At 39.1% G+C, this 18,140-nt stretch overlaps 1 protein-coding gene across 13 annotated transcripts in view; it reads left to right on the forward strand.

Annotated features, from left to right (window-relative positions):
• Positions 1-13,012, forward strand: part of mtmr3 (myotubularin related protein 3) — a 40,233-nt gene extending 27,221 nt beyond the window's left edge. For 3 of the 13 annotated variants that reach the window (XM_067414467.1, XM_067414469.1, XM_067414468.1), the window contains 6 exons: positions 2,690-2,835; positions 4,623-5,976; positions 6,117-6,227; positions 7,765-7,853; positions 9,057-9,110; positions 11,399-13,011. In XM_067414467.1, coding sequence (XP_067270568.1) covers positions 2,690-2,835; positions 4,623-5,976; positions 6,117-6,227; positions 7,765-7,853; positions 9,057-9,110; positions 11,399-11,570 — 1,926 coding nt within the window. In that variant the 3' untranslated portion in view covers positions 11,571-13,011. Of the gene's footprint in view, positions 1-2,689; positions 2,836-4,622; positions 5,977-6,116; positions 6,228-7,065; positions 7,116-7,764; positions 7,854-8,513; positions 8,541-9,056; positions 9,111-11,398 lie in introns of those variants that run through there. The other 10 variants (XR_010897601.1, XR_010897602.1, XR_010897603.1 and 7 more) reach the window with 10 other exon arrangements.
• The last annotated feature ends 5,128 nt before the right edge of the window (positions 13,013-18,140 follow it).

The following is an 18,140-nucleotide window of genomic DNA, read 5'->3' on the forward strand; positions in this document are numbered from 1 at the left end:
GTACTTAAAACACACTCAAACATACATGTGCACACAAACTCACCAACACAAGTCACAAACAGATCGGCGGGCGCGCACACACACACCTGACTGCTCTGTCTCAATCGCATGCATCATCACCAAAACATCCTGCCTCTCTTCCTCACGTTACTTTATCCCATCGTCCTACCTAGATATTTCCCTCTGCTGGTCACATTAGGCATTATAGTTAATCTACTATCAACAGTCTATCTAGGGAACAGGATGTGTTGAACAGGATATCAACACAGGGAATAGATTGAGGGTTATGTATGCGCGCGCAGTGCGTGCGTGTGTGTGTGTGTTCGCGCCGATCTGTTGGGGTGTGTGTGTTCGCGCCGATCTGTTGGGGTGTGTGTGTGTGTGTGTGTGTGTGTTCGCGCCGATCTGTTGGGGTGTGTGTGAGTCTTTGTGAGAGAGAGAGTTTGTGTGCACATGTATGTTTGAGTGCGTGAAGTCGGACAGCTGTTTGTAAATCTTTACTCGTTATTGCGGTGGAACGTGAGACTGCACTCGAACATGTCCACTATGGTGTCGGACAACACTACAAATGTCCGTCCCTTCAAATAAGGCCCTATTTAAGGGTATAGGGTCGATTTCAGATTCAGCCCCTGTCGTGGAGACTGAGCAGCCCAACATCTCGATTGAGACAGAGCCTGTCGTGTGCGCGCCCGCCGATCTGTTTGTGACTTGTGTAGGTGAGTTTGTGTGCACATGTATGTTTAGCCCCGTTTCCACCACAGGAACTTTACCCAGGAACTAGGAACTTTGGGTGGTACTTCGTGTGTTTAGACCGCAGGAACCAGGGTATAAATGAAGTTCCGGGTAAATATTTCCCCCTCCAAACGGCCCTGCTCGCGGGGTAGTACTTTTTCAAAGTTCAGGAACTTTCGAGGGCGGGACTTGGGCGCTGAACATGCTTATTGGTTTAGCTCAGGCAGCATTTAGGTTCAACTCGGCATTTTTAAAAGTCTTACACGCCGCGCTCATGTTGACAAGAGAGGAAAGTTAATTTTTCTGAGGGGTTAACTTTTTATTTCGTAAGTTATAAGATAATGAAGATAATGTTGGAGTAATGACACAGCGTATATTGCCCCAGGCAGTTTTTTACTTTAACTGCGCCTGACAGAAGAATTATTATTTTTTCTGAGATGATTATTTAAACAAATAAATAGCTTATAATAACTAAATCCACTAAATCTTTCAATCGGTACACACAAAAATGATTACTGTCCGCTAGGGCTGTCATTTTTGAAAAAAATCTAATTCGAACGGATATCAAATATCAAGCAAGGCATTCGAATGTATTCAATTATCTACAACGCCGTCATCTCCAGCAGCTGGAATGTGTTTACGGATGCCATAGCAACTCTCAACGGCCACCAGGACTTATACGGTTTTATAAAAGCTATTCATTTGTTGTAAAGTGTAATAATCATCTCAGAAAAAATTAATTCTAATGTCAGGCGCAGTTGAAGAAGTTGATTGTTTGCTTACGGCTTAGGGACAGTGTCATTATGCCAACATTATCTTCATAACTTCTTATGAAATAAAAAGATTATCCCTCAGAAAAATGTATTTTCCTCTCTTGTCAACATGCTTGGTGCATGAGCACGACGTGTGCTCTTCAGTGGGGCGCGCGCTGTTGTCACATAAGGACGCACACTCAAAAGTAATCCGGTCAGGTCATTTACATGGTGAAATGTTTCGTTTGATCGATTCATGAAAAGATTTATCCACCCATCTCAAAACGATTACAATTTCATTCAGTTTGGGCATTTTTATTACGATTGAGGTGTTTATATGGAGCATTTTCCTGCAGATTGGACTTTTAAACTGATTACAGTGCTCCATGTAAACGCACCGACAGTAAAAAAAAAATTCCGCTACATGGCACTTTAAAAACCGGATAGTTTATTTATAGTTCGATATTTCACGTCATCTTCGAATGCATATTCGAATATCGAATAAAAAGTGACAGCCCTTGTCCGTCACTGGCTTGGAGGAACAGTCGCGTGCAGTCCTACATCACCGGACTAATTTGCCTAATCTTCTCGGAACTTTATCGCGGTCGAAACGCAGACAGCTGCAGGTCTGGGGGGGGAGAAAAGTTCCTGTAAAAAAGTTCCTGGTACAAATTGTTCCGGGTAATTTTGGTGGAAACGGGGCTTTTGAGTGTGTTTTAAGTATAATTACAAAGGAATTCATTGGTTTTGTTTAACTCTGAAACAATTTTCGAGTTGCGTTGTGGTAAAAATAGCTACGGGTAATGCCAGCTGATTGAGGAGTTCAACCACTCTACGTCATCAACCTAGAACGCAAACAAAATGGCGCCGCCCATGGTCCAAATATAAAATCGATTTTTAAAATAACGTAGATCTTTCATGGGTTTTCTACTACATAATTCAGTAAGAGACATCATTTATGTTATATTAAGCCATACAAGTCTCAACACCAGGGGATCCCTTTAATAGCTTGTTGTTTTAGTTAACGATAACAACACTGTTGGTGCGTCAATGTGATAACATATATGTGGATGCTGAGATTCCTGTTGGTAGATGTGGATTAGCTGAGAGTCGAGCATGACTAACGTGACCTGTCAGAACTAATAATACGCTTGATCATCGCATCAAACATCAATTTATATTGTATTTCTTCTTGTTTCTTTTAGGTGCTTCATCCTGTGTGTCACGTACGCAATCTCTTGTTATGGACAGCAGTTTACCTTCCCAGCTCTTCACCCACAACTCCTTCAGATGACTCCTGTGCCCCCTACCCCGCACCTGGTGCCAACCCTGAGGACCAGCCCCTGGGCAGGTAATTGGTTAATGTTAATTGCTAGCAAAATGTTTTTCACACTGCAATACTTCAAATGATAGTAGTAAAATGTATTTATATAGCGAATCATGATGTTAATGTTTATAATATCTTCATGCCTTTATAGTTGCATTTACCAAATTAAAGCTGGGTGAAAATGTAGTTTACATTTGGCAATGATACAAGCTATCAAACGGTTGAGATGTGCTATATAGTATATATCGATTTATGTGCATTTATGGCTAGTATGCAGATAAAGGGCCCTATTTTAACGATCTGAAACGCAAGTGTCAAAGCGCAAAGCGTAAGTAACTTTGTGGGCGGGTCTCGGCGCTGTTGCTATTTTCCCGGCGGGATAAATGGCTCTTGCGCCCGGCACAAATCTAAAATGGGTTGGTCTGAAGTAGCTTCATTATTCATAGGTGTGGTTTGGGCATAACGTGAATAAACCAATCAGAGCGGCATCCAACATTCCCTTTAAAAGCAGGTGCGCAAGTTCCATTATGGATCGCTATTATTATGGCGTATTTACCAGGCGCACGCCAGGAGCGGTTCACAGCCGAGGAGACTGATGTTCTTGTAAGAGCAGCCCTAACGAAACAAAAATATATTGCAGTAGGCCCTATATTGAAAATTAGGCAATAGATTCACATATATGGGAATTAATATTTATATTTTTCAATATATTGCAATATATTGAAAGCGGCAATCATTGGTATATTTTGCAATATATTACATGAATATATAATATATTTTATAATACCATCAATATATTATTCCATATATGTACAATATATTAAAATATATTTCAAGAAATATATTGGTAAATATATTTTCCTTTCGTAAGAGCAGTGAAAGACAGAGAAGTTGTGTTGTATGGGGATGGAAGAAACCCACCCAAAATAGCGTCGGTTAAACAGTTTTTTCAGTTTTTCAGTCGATTTTTTTTTTTTCCTGGTTTTTTTTTCCTTGACGGACAAACCAATTTGTCAGATGTCCTTATATACATGTATGTCTTGCCACTATTGCCACAGGTCTGATCACTAATTACTACAATTATCCTGAATAATTTGTAAGCTAGATTTATGCCTATTTTTTCCACATCTTCGTGGCACACCACAATGTGTTAATATTTTTTTAGTGTAACAATTTATGATTTGCAAAAATAACTGTTGCATCTGTGTAGATTTCATGAGCAAAGTGTATGCGCGTTGTGCACGCTATACATTATGGTCAAGCATGCGCCCTTAAAATAGCATAATGAACAACGTGCCACTGACTTTAGACTAGGTTTTTTCTGGCCAACTGTTTAATGGAACAGCAAAATAGCACCAGGGATTGTTTGCGCCGGAACACGCCTCCTTTTTTGCGCTGAACCGCCCAAGGAGCGCAAGTTCATTCACTAGTTTAGCGACGCGCTTCTGTGGAGGGAAAAGCGCGCTTTGCGCGGGTGCAAAATAGGAATGACACATGCGGCAGTGTATAAAGTCAATTGCGCTGGGTGCAAGATAGGGCCCAAAGTCGGATATAATATACATCCAAGCTTAATATATAGAGAGCTGTGCAATAATACAGTTTACATTTTTGTAAACAATATAAACAATAATGCAGCTGAGATTTGCTATATAGTAAATGCTGTAATAGCAAAATGTACTGAATGTACACAGGTAAAGTAGGAGTTTTCTGCTAGTACTTACTGTATACAGTAAGTGTCTGGGTAAGTTTAGATATACATAGTAAATGTAAATTTGTTATTGACTTGTTTACGTTTTGTATTCTGCCCACAGGCGTCCTAAAACCCGCTCGTTTGATAACTTGCCTAGCGCTTGTGAAGTTGGAAACCCTCTGACCTCCAATCGACGTTCCAGCGACCCCAGTTTGAATGAAAAATGGCAGGATCATCGCAGATCTCTGGAGATCAACATTGGGACAGGGGCTGAAGGTGCTGGATCTCCAGATCCAGACGAGAGGGTCAACGGACAGACCGTGGTGGGGATTATGGGAACATTGCCCAGTGAGGGAACAGAGAATGGGGAGGGGCTTGGGGATATCAGATTGCCAATGATGGAGGGGGTTGACGAGGCGGAGCTGACAGTTGGTGTGGCTATGGGCCAAATGGAGAACATTCTCCAGGAAGCTACAAAAGACGAGTCTGCTCCAGACAGCCGCAGAGAAGCAAAGACAGACCGCAGTAACGGACAGAGTGATGATGCTGCACATTCAGAAGAGAGCAGCAGTGGTATTGATGATGCTCAGGAGAGCAAAGCTAAAAGCCTTGGAGATGGAAATGTCAATGGACATTGTTCAGAAGATAGTAATTCTGACGCGTCTTCTGCTCTCAGCCAGGATGCCTCGGGAAGCCAAGACTCAGAGGAAGTAGCCCTTGAGAAATGCATCATACAAGAACACAACCCTTCTTGTAGCATGACTAATTTCCCTCCCAATGGCCTCAGGACTCTGAGTAACGGCCATGGAGTCGAGAGACCACCAGGACGAGAAGTCGTTGAGCAACGTCTTTCTCTTTTGGAGAGCTCCACCGAGACACTCACGGAGGATGTGGGCATTCGGCCGGAGAGTCTGGCACCCTTATGTATTCCGCCTCCTCTCAAATCCCTCGCTGAATCGTCGTGCCTCAAACAGGGTCTCCGTGCAGCAGTCAACCCACAAGGCGCTCCCAGGACTTTAAACAACACCCCTAAACGGCCATCTCTCAGTGCCTTTCCGCCCTCCACTGACCTCCTCCACTCGGTGTGTAACGGAGACTCCCCCGACCCTGAACCCTCCACACCACGCACAAACGGGGAACGGGCCACACTCAGCCGGCAGGTGTCAATCGCCAGCTGTGGCTCGCTGACCCTCCACGCACGGGGCGCCTGCTCCCACCATCGCTGCCTGCATTTGGGATTTCTGGGCCGGCCGAGCTTCAGCCCTCCCGAGCCCCCTTCAGCCCGGAACCATCTCGATGATGACGGGTTGACCCTGCACACGGACGCCGTACAGCAGAGGCTGCGGCAGATCGAAGCGGGTCACCAGCTGGAGGTGGAAGCACTGAAGAGACAGGTACAGGAGCTCTGGAGCCGTCTGGAGAGCCATCAGGCTACTGGGATGCTGCGACTCAATGGAGACATAGGAGATGAAGTGGTGAGCAGTGCACATGTTTTTAACAAAACATGCCATGTTTTTAACAAAACATGTCATGTTTTGTTCTTCTCACATGGTTTGGGTTTGTGTTTTTCAGACATGTTTGATGGTTAAGATTTTTTCCCCCATCTCTCTGTTAGACCTCAATCGCAGACTCCGACTTCAACCTGGAGCCCAACTGTCTGTCCCGCTGCAGCACTGAACTCTTTTCTGAGGCCAGCTGGGAGCAGGTGGACAAGCAGGACACTGAGGTACACAGTTAAACTAGGATGACTGTATTTATTTTAAAGGTAGGGAAGGCAATTATGTAGAGGCTAGCAAAAGCAAGCTAGATTTGAAAGCATAAGAGCCCACCCTCCCTTGAGTACGCTCTCCAAAGCTACGCCTCCTCCAAAACACATGAATGAGCACAGCCAGATCAGAGTCTGCAAAGCGTCACGTTAAACTACCTCATGTCTCAAAGCACATATTACAATAATAATGAACATAAACACCTAATAGAGCTCTGACTTGGACCACTTGACTGCTGCAGATACATTTCAAGCGCTTTGGGTGTCTAGAAAAGCGCTATATAAATGTAATGAATTATTATTATTATTATTATTATTTCAGAATTGATAGTGTTGATATAGAAATACATAAATCTGAGTCTGAGGATGTGAACAGCTCAGTGCGTCACGGATTGCCATCTCGTTATTACAGTTACAACACGGTGTGAACGTAGCACAAGCTTGTTGTTTTGGTTCAGGAAAAACTGTAAAAGGTTGCTGTTTGCGGCACTCAGTGACTGTCTCTACAGCTCTACACAGCATTATGTCCGCGCTGATGACGTGATGTCTGCGCGAGCAGGTGCGCGAAAGTATGCAAATACATAGGCTGACAGAACTAATACAATGATTGCACGAACATTTTATAGGCCTGAGACATCCACAGAAGAGATATGTGCATGTTTTAATATTTAGACCACTTCTATTATTGGTTGCTATCAGGATGTAAAGAGTTTCAAACAGTGTAACAAAAAGTGTTTATAAAAAAATGCCTACCCTACCTTTAATCTTTGTTTTGTTTATATGACTGTGATTGTACTAGAAAGACTTTGGATTTGTTGCACCGGTGTATGGAGAAAGAATATAAGGTCGGTAAGTTTTTTCAATGTTTTTGAAAGTAGTCTTATGTTCACCAAGGCTTAATTTATTTGATCAGAAATACTGTAAAAATAGTACGTTTGTGAAATATCTTTGCAGTTGAAAATAACTGCATAAATTTAAATATATCAAAATGTAATTTATTATAAACGCAAAGCTGAATTTTCAGCATAATTACTCCAGTGTTCAGTGTCACATTATCCTTCATTCAATATGCTGACTATTATCAATATTTTGTGCAATTATTTTCTAGGATTATTTGATGAATGGACAGTTCAAACAAACAGCTTTTATTAGAATTAGAAATCTCTTTTACATTATGAATTTCTTTCCTATCACTTTTGATAAATTTGATCAAATTAAAAAATAAAGCTTACTGACACTTTTGAACTGTAGTGCACAAGATTATTTGAGGGTATAGAATTTACGATAATATTACTACTGACTTTAAGGAGATTATGACATTAAATTTGTCCTAATTACTTGTCTAAAGAAATGGAGTGTTTTCTTAACATTCCATCAATGTTTCAAAAATACATCTAATTACTTTATTATTACGTTTAATACAGAGTGAAATGCCATTTTATGTGGTGTTTTAGGTCTTCATTAGGCACTTTTATTTAGAGCTCAGTATTTATTGCAGGTGACCCGGTGGTACCCGGACCATCTGGCTGCTCAGTGCTACGGCTGTGAGAGAGGATTCTGGTTGGCCACTAGAAGGCACCACTGCAGGTTAGACAACACATACTACCACACGAAGAACACATCTCTACAGTCTTCTCTCAGTTACTGTTTTTTCTGGCTCTCAACACGTACCTCTTTTAGGGTCAGATGCATTAGTGTGGATCCACTTTCTTGACGTTTCTGGAAAACCGTGTTGTTTTTCTCTCTAAAATTCCTCTGGTCGTCCAGTAAACAGAAATGTTTGGTGAAATGTTTCTTGATTGATTCCTAACTCATTACAGCAGCATTTGTAAACACAGCAGATTAAACAAGCTACCCAACTGTGAGGACTAGTGCAAATTACCCAGATGAGTAAACAGCAATATAGTGTCCTATTAAAGTTGTGCAAATATCAAGCATAGTTTCAGGTTTAGCACCAGAATGCTCTGCTCCAGAAATCTAGTGAGTGTCTACATAGGTGGGAGTTAGTTGGAAACTCTTCTACTTTTAATGGAGTATTTTCAGTAGTGCATGCAGTCTTTTATATTCCTTTCAACTCCTTTCAATGCCAAACTGCATTCTGGGATTCTTTGAATGTGTCCATAGAATTTGGCCTTAAACAGAGCCTTTATGTCAAGCCGATGATGCCTTCAAATGCATTCTAGTTAGAAATCTCATTAGGTTTTACACTACTAGGATTTGAAGTTAATTTCTCCTCCTGTACCACAGAGGCAAGGAGCGTATGGAAGAGGTTTGGTGAGAATTGCCCTCTCTCTGTCATTCTCAGGCTCTTGTATGTCCTGTTAACACTGCATCGCTTCAGAGTGACCTAACCCTCCTCTCTTCTCCTCCATCTCTTTATAGGGTTGAAGTGTCTGTTATTGTTTAGGGGGGAATGTACAGGGAAGAACTGTACCATAGTAATTTCACAGGATCCAGAGTTTTTTTTTTTTTGCCCTTTTCGTTTTCATGTCTTTTATTCATACACTAATGTTCAAAAGTTTGTGGTCAGTAATATATAATAATATATTTTTAAAAATGCTTTTGAACTTTCTATTAACCAAAGAATCCTGAGCAGCAAATCATCATATGAGAATGATTTCTGAAGGATCATGTGACACTGAAGACTGGAGTAATGATGCTGAAAATTCAGCTTTGATCACAGAAATAAAATATGTTTTACAATATATATTTATATAGAAACAGTTATTTTTTTAATTGTAATAATATTTCACAATATTACTGTTTTTGCTTTATCTGTTTTTGCTTTAGATCAAATATATGCAGCCTTGGTGAGCAGAAGAGACTTCTTTCCAGAACAGTAGTGTAAATAAATCTAATTATCTAAGGACAAGGACAAATAAAATGCTGTAAAAGTGTAAAATATGAACACTTGAAATACCTTTCTAATGTTAGTTAATGTTTTCCTGCACCAAATCCAGCCATAATACAGTTTTTCTATAACCATTTTCCATTCTCACGGTTATTTTCAGACCTCTAAACAAATAATTTTTCAAATATGGAAATGCAATATAGTCTTAGTCTCTTTGCATCTGAAATGAGGTAATACTGCACAGGCTTTTTAGTGTGTAAATGAGTGTCATATGTTTTCTGGCGCCAGTGCCATGATGATTTGTGAATATACCTGCAGTATTTCTATATACTACATCAAACTTCATTTCATAAGAGCTGAAAGTCCTGTTTTCAGTGATGTGGCCCAAGTAAAATGGAAGTCAGGAAGATTCATGGATGAGAGTCATGGATGGAAAATGTGATTTATTTTATGTAAAGCCTCCCCTTTTATTTTCTCTCTGTCCATGCAGTTGTGCATGCGTGTTTGGATATGATGGTAATCAGGGATTGACATTAACACCCGCCGTGTGTATTTCAGCTACTACTAGCCATTTTTACGGGATGAATTTTATAAACAATATATACATTTTTCAATTGTAGTCTTTTAAAACGGCACCTGAAATAATAGACAAAGTGCAGTTCTATATATATAAGTTCTATATAATTTTCTATTATATAGAAAAATATTGATTTTTAATATGTATCAATACTGAAATATCTGAAATGCTTCAAATACTCATTTTCCACAGAATAAGCACAATATCAGCTTCTCTCTTTCTTTCTCTCTCTCTCTCTCTCTCTCTCTCTCTCTCTCTCTCTCTCTCTCTCTCTCTCTCTCTCTCTCTCTCTCTCTCTCTCTCTCTCTCTCTCTGACAGTGAGTGACACACACACCCTCCTCTCCTCACGCACTCGCTTCATTTGCTTCGGATGAATATTGTTACTGGGATCGCTCGTATTGTGCACAATTTTACTCATTCCTGCAGATTTTGTGGTCACTTAGTACTAATTAGAACAACTCAAAATTCAATTACTAACACACAAAATAATGTCAATGCCGCTCTTGTTGAGTACTCACGTAAACACAGTCAGTTCTGTTTTAAGTACCCGTAAACGGTTGAGAAAGAAAACGCATGTGTAACGGTATAATGGATCCGTGCATCAGGTCTTAAAGTGACAGCAGCCTAATAATCCTACTGCCAAATTATTAGATAGTATTAAAAATATCTATATGGCAGTTTTTCCCCATGATATTGGTCAAAATTGTCGCCAGTGAAAATGCTGAGTGGCTAGTAGCTTTGGAAAACCACTTGCGTTAAAACGTTAATGTCAAGCCCTGATGGTAATATATGAAAGGCTGCATGATTCTGTATAATACACAGTGTGGCGCTGATGATGCACCTCTTCTCACTTGTTTGTGATTTAATTAGGTGTTTTCTTGCAGTAAATCTGCATGTTGGCTTAATTTTGTCCAGGCCTGAAGAAGCCCTTCCCACCCTTAACACTTTTAACACTGTTTGTTTCCTGTTCAGGACATGATGGAGAACTTTTAAATATATATATTTATTTATTTGTGTAGTTTTCTTAGTCATCTCAGATTTTAAAGGTGCAGTGTGTAAGTTTTAACAGCATCTAGTGGTGAGATTATGAATTGCATCCACCCACCGTTCACCCCTCCCTTTTAAACCACTTAGAGAAGCTACGGTGGCCCACACAGGACAAAGATGTTGTCGTCTGAGACAGCAGAGAGTAGCTAGTTCTCTGAAGAGAAGTTTGTCCAATTAGGGCTACCGTAGAAACATAGCGGTGCAAAATGACTTCTCTGTAAGGGTGTATGTAGATAGAAATGGCTCATTTTAAGACACATAAAACAGTTATTAATGTAAGTTCTTTATACACAACAGAAAACATAGTTATGTATATTATATTGCATTTCTGTCACTAGATCATCATTAATACTACACACTGCACCTTTAAATGTGCTGAATCTAAATATCAATAATAATTCTTATTTTTATTATATTTGAGTTTCAGTTTGAATGCATTTAGATTCTCGTTAATATTATTTCTAATTATAGTGCTTTCATTTGTAATTTCCTATTTTATTATTATATAAATTCATTTCAAAATGCCTTTTATATATTCTAGACTCTGGCAATTAAATTCTAAAAGTGATTTTTAAGAGGTACTAATTCTATTATTCTTTCTTTTTCTTTCTCCCTGCTCCTCCTCTCCATCTTTTTCTCTACTTTACTCCCTGCAGGAATTGTGGGAATGTGTTCTGTGCCAGCTGTTGCGATCAGAAGATCCCGGTGCCAAGCCAGCAGTTGTTCGAGCCCAGTCGTGTGTGTAGGTCGTGTTTCAGCAACCTGCAGGTTCCAGCGTCGGCTCTGGAGATCGAGCTGGACAAACCAATCACGGCCAGCTCCAACTGATCCTAGAACCGCATCCAACCGCCTGCACACGGACAACTGCTGAGGACCCACGGGACGAGATGTAGAAGGTCCAGGGACTGTTTTGTGGGGATGAAGTGGCTTCTTTCCCTCCTGAAAGGGAATCATGTATATATGGAACGATGTGGAACGCACAGGAAGTCGTCCAGGGAGGAGAGGAGGCTTAGCACTTTCAGTTGGCGTTTGCAGAAGAGGCAGGTTGCGATTGAGAGCTTGTCTTTATTTGCGATGAAACTTGTCCTGTACCTGCTGCATAGAGGAAAGGTTTTCACCAACAGCCAGCGTGCAAGAGTAGGATTTCTTCCCTCATCTCACAAAGATCAGATTATCAGTGGTGTTCCTGGGAACGCCACAGGGTGAAAGGTGCTTCTGGGACGAGTCCGCAAGATCCTAGCTTTGTTTTTGAGTTCTCATCTCTGTCTTTCAAGAATCTGCAGCGAACCTGCTTTTTTTCCTTTCTTTTTTGAGGTTGCACAAGTGATTCTGGGTGCCACACAGCATTCAAACTTTCTAGGGTTTGAATGCACCAAATTTCCAGACTCTTGGTTAGTACTTTCTCAAATAGAAACATTCACCTTCTCTCTAATGCTGACTGTATAGTGACAGGAAGTGATGTCAGCACGGGCCACTAGAGGGCGCGCTCGTCTTTCTGATCTGCTGTGTGGACGTCGGCTGGTTTAGACACGGTCTGCTTCTGAGACCTTCTCACTTATGCTTTTTTTTTTTTTTTGTAACATACATGCGAGACAAATGAGATATAATATATTAGAATGATATAAGAATGAGACGTATAGCATTTAAGATGAGAAATTGTATAGAATTCTTGAATAGTGGCTCACTAAATTAGTCACCAAATATAAGTTGTGTTGTTTTCCCCAGTTGTAGCCATTCGGGGTTTTTCTTTTTAATGTATTTCTTATTTTTGTCCTCCTAGTGATGCTGAACAGTTGTATGTGGAGAGAGATATATGTGATATGCTGCATTAGGGCCCCAGATGGGTTTTTTTTCTTCTTCTTTTTTCTTTTTTTTGCGCTCTTGACACTTATTTATTATCAAGTTTATTTTGTTTAAATTGTATGTTCAATCCTAACAATTGATACACCACAGGATAATCAGTGTTGATGGGTGTGAGCTGCCTTTGCACTGAAGATGAAGCCCCTTCCACACACATTTGAGAAATGACGCACAAATCACAATCAGAATCTCTTTTGCTTCCCTTCCCATTTTATCTACTTTTTTGGAGGTTAAAGGGATAGTTCACCCAAAAATTACAATTCGCCCATGATTCACTTACCCTCAAACCTTCCTAGGTGTATGACATTCTTCTTTCAGACGAATACAATCGAAGTTTTATTAAAAATGTCCTGGCTCTTCCAAGCTTTATAATGACAGTGAATGACTGTTTCTGTCTATAAAAGTCTATAAAAGTGCATCTATCCATCATATAACTACTCTACACGGCTCCGAGGGTTTATAAAGGCCTTCTGAAGCAAAGCCATGTATTTGTGTAAGAAAAATATTCATATTTAAAACCTTACAAACTGTAATCTCTAACTTCTGCTAACTGCACGTGTGTTCACGAGAGATTGCGTTCCATCGTATGCCATTAGAGTAAGAGATTACAGTTTGTTAAATTATAAGTATGGGTATTTTTCCTACACAAATGCATTGCTTCACTTCAAAAGGCCTTTATTATCCCTCCGGAGCCGTGTGGAGCGGTTATATGATAGATAGATGCACTTTTATGGATTTCAAAACAGAAACTGCCATTATAAAGCTTGGAAGAGCCAGGACATTTTTAATAAAACTGATTGTATTCATCTGAAAGAAGAATGTCATACACCTAGGATGACTTGAGGGTTAGCGAATCATGGGCGAATTTAAATTTTTGGGTGAACTATCCCTTTAATTCTGACAACTCCCTCAATCAGCCGATCGATCTTATCAGCCTGTTCACCTGATAATAAATGTGTCATTTACTCACACTCGTCATTCCAAACTGGTAGAATCTTCATGCATCTCTTTTCCATATAATGACAGTTCATAGCGACTGCAAGTTTTATCGGGGTGCTTTTGTCTTCTCTTTTTTTTTTTTTGGTGAAGCTTAATGGGTGTGATTAGCATTATATGGAAAAGAGTTAAATGAACAAGTAAAACTACAATGGCAAACGAGTGAGCAAATAATGACGACACAATGGTGACATTGGGCTCGTCAGCTGATGCTATAATGACGTGAGACCTGGAAGCTCCTGAGGGTTTAGTGGCGTGATGATGGGCGTTAATTCCCAAAGCTGATGACATCTGCTCCTCTTTGTCAGCGCAAGAGCGTTTTCAGTGTCACCGGTGCAACAGCTTTTGCGTTAACGCCAATCCATGAATGTGAATCTTTATTTTTTCCCCCAGAAAGAGTAAATTCCATGGGTTTATATTTTGCACATTGGTAATCATCAGAAATACACTGTCGCAGATTTCTGTAAGAATTAAACAAAGTGGAATTCCTGAAACTGAAGCGACTCCTGGACTCATTTCACAGATCCGACTGCATTTTATCCGAGTGTAAACAAAGATCCCCAAACTTTTTTGTCAGCCAAACTCCTTTCACCTGAAATATTCACTTGAAATCCCCCAAAGATAGTGCTGTCAAATCAATTAATCGCGATAAAACATCCAAAATAAAAGTTTGTGTTTACTATAGAGGGGTGTAACAATACCCTCACATCACACGATTCCATAATTATCACGATAACAATACAATATTATTGCGATTCTCCAAGACATGAGGTAAAAGGTCAACAATTTGTTTTACTGTATAATATAAAGGTCAACAATAAATATGGTATTTATTGGGGGTGGAAATTAATAGGCTTGGTCTAATAGGCTGGTAACCCAATGCACAGGACAATGGTGAACTCAGAATAAAAAAAAAATCATGATTTTGAAACTGAAAATACAGAATTATTTTGTTTTAGATTAATATACTTGCTGTTGGCTATTGGTCACATGATAGGCAGATGAACAATTAAAATATATAATCTTTTTATTTTTTTAATTAAATGTTATATCATATTATTTTGTATTAATATTTTAATTTAATTATAGGAAAGGTGTTTAATATATGTTTTCTTCAGTGTGTTAAGTAGCTGTTTGTGCATCGACTGCTCTCATCTCATCCGTCACTAGGTGAAACATTTGCATAATGCCGCCTAAATGCACACGCAAAAATGAAGGCGTGGCTTAAGTGTAGTAGCGTTATCGCCATTTTGTGGAGACGCTGTGGGTGTTTGTAAGCGAAAGCAAAAATAGCATTGTTTTATTATTTGGCCTTCCGAAAGTGTACGCAATAAGGAATTAATGGTTAAGCTGTATTTACAACGCTGTTGCAGAACAGTACAACCCAAATGTTCGTGTTTGCCCAGCGTATTTCACGGAGGACAGTTTCCTGAACCACAAGGCCTTCTCTACACAAAGCCCTTACACAAAAACGGGGCGATTCCAACTTTGCTTTGACAACCTGGCGCTTCTGAATAGGAGCATGTAAGTATGTATTATTATTTGTTGGAGTATTTTGTCATTGACTGTTCAAATGCGAAGATTAACGTTTGTCAGAGTCTGTTCACTCGGCAGCCATAACGTTACTTGCTATTTAAGTTATATGAATGTGGGAATCCTGAAATCTCTCAAACTTAACACAATTAAATGACATTTCAAATTATCAACAAAAGCTGACACGAACTGCTCCATAAATGTTTTTAATGCTTAAAAGGCTTATTTTTTCAGGCTAACGTTAGACCAGTAAGTGCGCATGTGCAATCCTAAATGCGCTTTGACAGGTGCGTCCTCAACACAAAACGTTCATTTTACAGATTATAGCCACTGATCTATATAGAGAACAGTGGTTATATCCTTATCTGTAAATGTTACTAATTCCACGAGTGTTTCCATTTTGTATGAAAGTGCGTCAGTCTGACATTACGCGTCAAACATTACTGAACGAGCGATGGACATATTCGGTTCCTGTAATATTTAGTGAAGCTAACGTGACCAAACAAGCGATTGGAACAGAAATTATTAGCGTAAACGCATCAGATCGCGTTTTGTTTTAATTGATTATTTCAGACAAGTAATAACGTTGAACGAAGTTAAGCTTTAACCGCTCCTGTGACAACTCTGCACAATAAAGGCATATTTCACCAAATGTCTCCCAGATTAGTAGTTGTGCTGCTGGCGCGCATGCGCGTCAAACAGAACGCAGTAGAGCGGGCTTTGACTAAACTTGAGCGAGTTTTGTGTAAGTTATGTCTAGCAAGACCCATATGTAAATAATATACTGATGCGGCATTCACATGACGTATTTCAATCATAGCTTCATGAAACGTTGACAATACTTGGACAACCTAAAAGAGACCAAGGACACCATAATCCATCATCCAGATTGTAAAATATTCCCAGATAGATTTAGGACACATTATAATTTGACTGGAGCACATTATGCAAAATTCACTATTGGAGCTCTCGTTTACGTTTGTTACTGCATGAAACATGCTCCGATCTTTGATTCACACATTTTTATCATCACATCATAACCTGACAAGAGCACATTAACTGAATAACAGTCGCTCTAAAGTGGCGTTTGGGCTTGTAACTTAATAAAATCAACATAATCCATTGAGTAGAGCTCGAAATATTCCTCGCCTATATTGCGTTGATTGTAGTTTTGAATAATAGGGCCATGCATTTGCGCAGCAGCCGGTGGGGGCCCGCGGGCGGTACACTCCGGTTTAGATGAATAACTCAGCGCTCCTTACAAGTTGATCAACATGGACCACAATAGATGGCATGCATTTCTAAGCTTTAGAATTATATCTATTTTGTGTTATTATATTATATATAATAGTATATATTGTAATATTATAATATTTCTTTTATCAGAAGTTTCTCAGTATTAGATTGTCCATATGTAATAATAAATTGCATTTTCTTAAAATATAAAAAGTGTTTTAACAAACGATACCTACTATATGACCATCCTTGCTGTAGTTTGAGTTATGAGTCTTTACATTTGTGAATGTTACTCAAAACAACATGTTTTATAAATGTCAAGGATTGAACAAAAAGGCTACCTTTGTTCCCAATGCTGGGCTTTTTAGTACTTTATGATATCAGAAAATTTGATCCAGATGCAGGACACATAGAGGGGAACATCACCCCAAAAATTAATTTTTATGATACTTTATTTCCATCCTGAGCTATTGCATGTCAAATAAGAAATTTTTATAAAATTATTAAAACAATAATAATATTTTGTCTTTTATCAGCAGTTTCTCAGCATTACATTGTCCAAATGTAATCAATTTATATTTTCTAAAAATATAAAAAGTTTGCTAACAAATGATACCTACCGTTTGTCTAGGGCTGGACGATATGGCCAAAATTCATATCACGATATTTTTCTTAATTTCGGTCGATACGATATAATTCCGATATCGATATGAACTATATAAAAGCTTTAGAAAAAACTACTAAGAACTGCCACATAGGATGTCTGTACCTACAAACTTCTGAAAAATGTATTGGCCTAGTCTATGAATAGTCCTCCTATAAAATATAATATTTTAGAAATAAAACCAGTACAAATAAATTAATGTTCACCTTTTATTTGTATATTACAATATACAATATACAATATACGTAAACATAAGACTCTCACTTTATTAATATTAATATCTTTAAGTTTAAACTATAACATAGACTGATTATATTATTCTTAATATAGATTAAACAAAAGTGCTTCAGGCAGGATTCAGCCTGACTCAGAATACAGCGGATGGATCTGCTTCAGATGGTGGATCTGCTTCACAGCGTACAGTGCTCCTATGCCGCAGACGCAGTTTATTGAGCATTTTCTTTTAAGTTTTAAATTTCAGTGAAGAACAATTCATAGCGCTCTATTTTCCATTTATGCAAAATTATAGCATATATTTAATGCTGCATTTATTTAATTAAAAATGCAGTAAACAACGTAATACAGTGAAATATTCTGAATAACATCATCTGTTCACTACGTGAATATATAGTAAAGTGTCATTTATTTCTGTGATCAAAGCTGAATTTATCATCATTACTCCAGTCTTCAGTGTCACTCATCATTCTCATATTAGGATTTGATGCTCAACAAACATTTATGATTATTATCAGAGTTGAAAACAGTTTTGTTGCTCATGATGCTCCTTCATTGCTTTCATATATTGTCGCAATCGTCTGACTGTCGATCGTCACCTTTCAGCTCATAACGATTTGTATGTAACGTCCTTCAGCTGCAGCTCCAGCGTGACAGTAACGTTAGTTCTGCGAATCCGCTTTTGGACTTTCTGTGAGAGCCCCCTCCTCATATTTAGATACGAATAAAATGACAGGTCATGCATAGATTATTTTTTGTCTCTGAAATTAAATCTTGATGTATTCACGTTGGTTTCTATGTATACACTTGCCCGTGACCTCAAGAAGCGCGCAATCAACCGAGGTTAGAGAAAGCGGTCTTTAGCGTCCCTGTTA

Source organism: Pseudorasbora parva, chromosome 13 (assembly GCF_024679245.1).
Source record: "Pseudorasbora parva isolate DD20220531a chromosome 13, ASM2467924v1, whole genome shotgun sequence".
In the NCBI taxonomy this organism is placed as follows: Eukaryota; Metazoa; Chordata; class Actinopteri; order Cypriniformes; family Gobionidae; genus Pseudorasbora; species Pseudorasbora parva.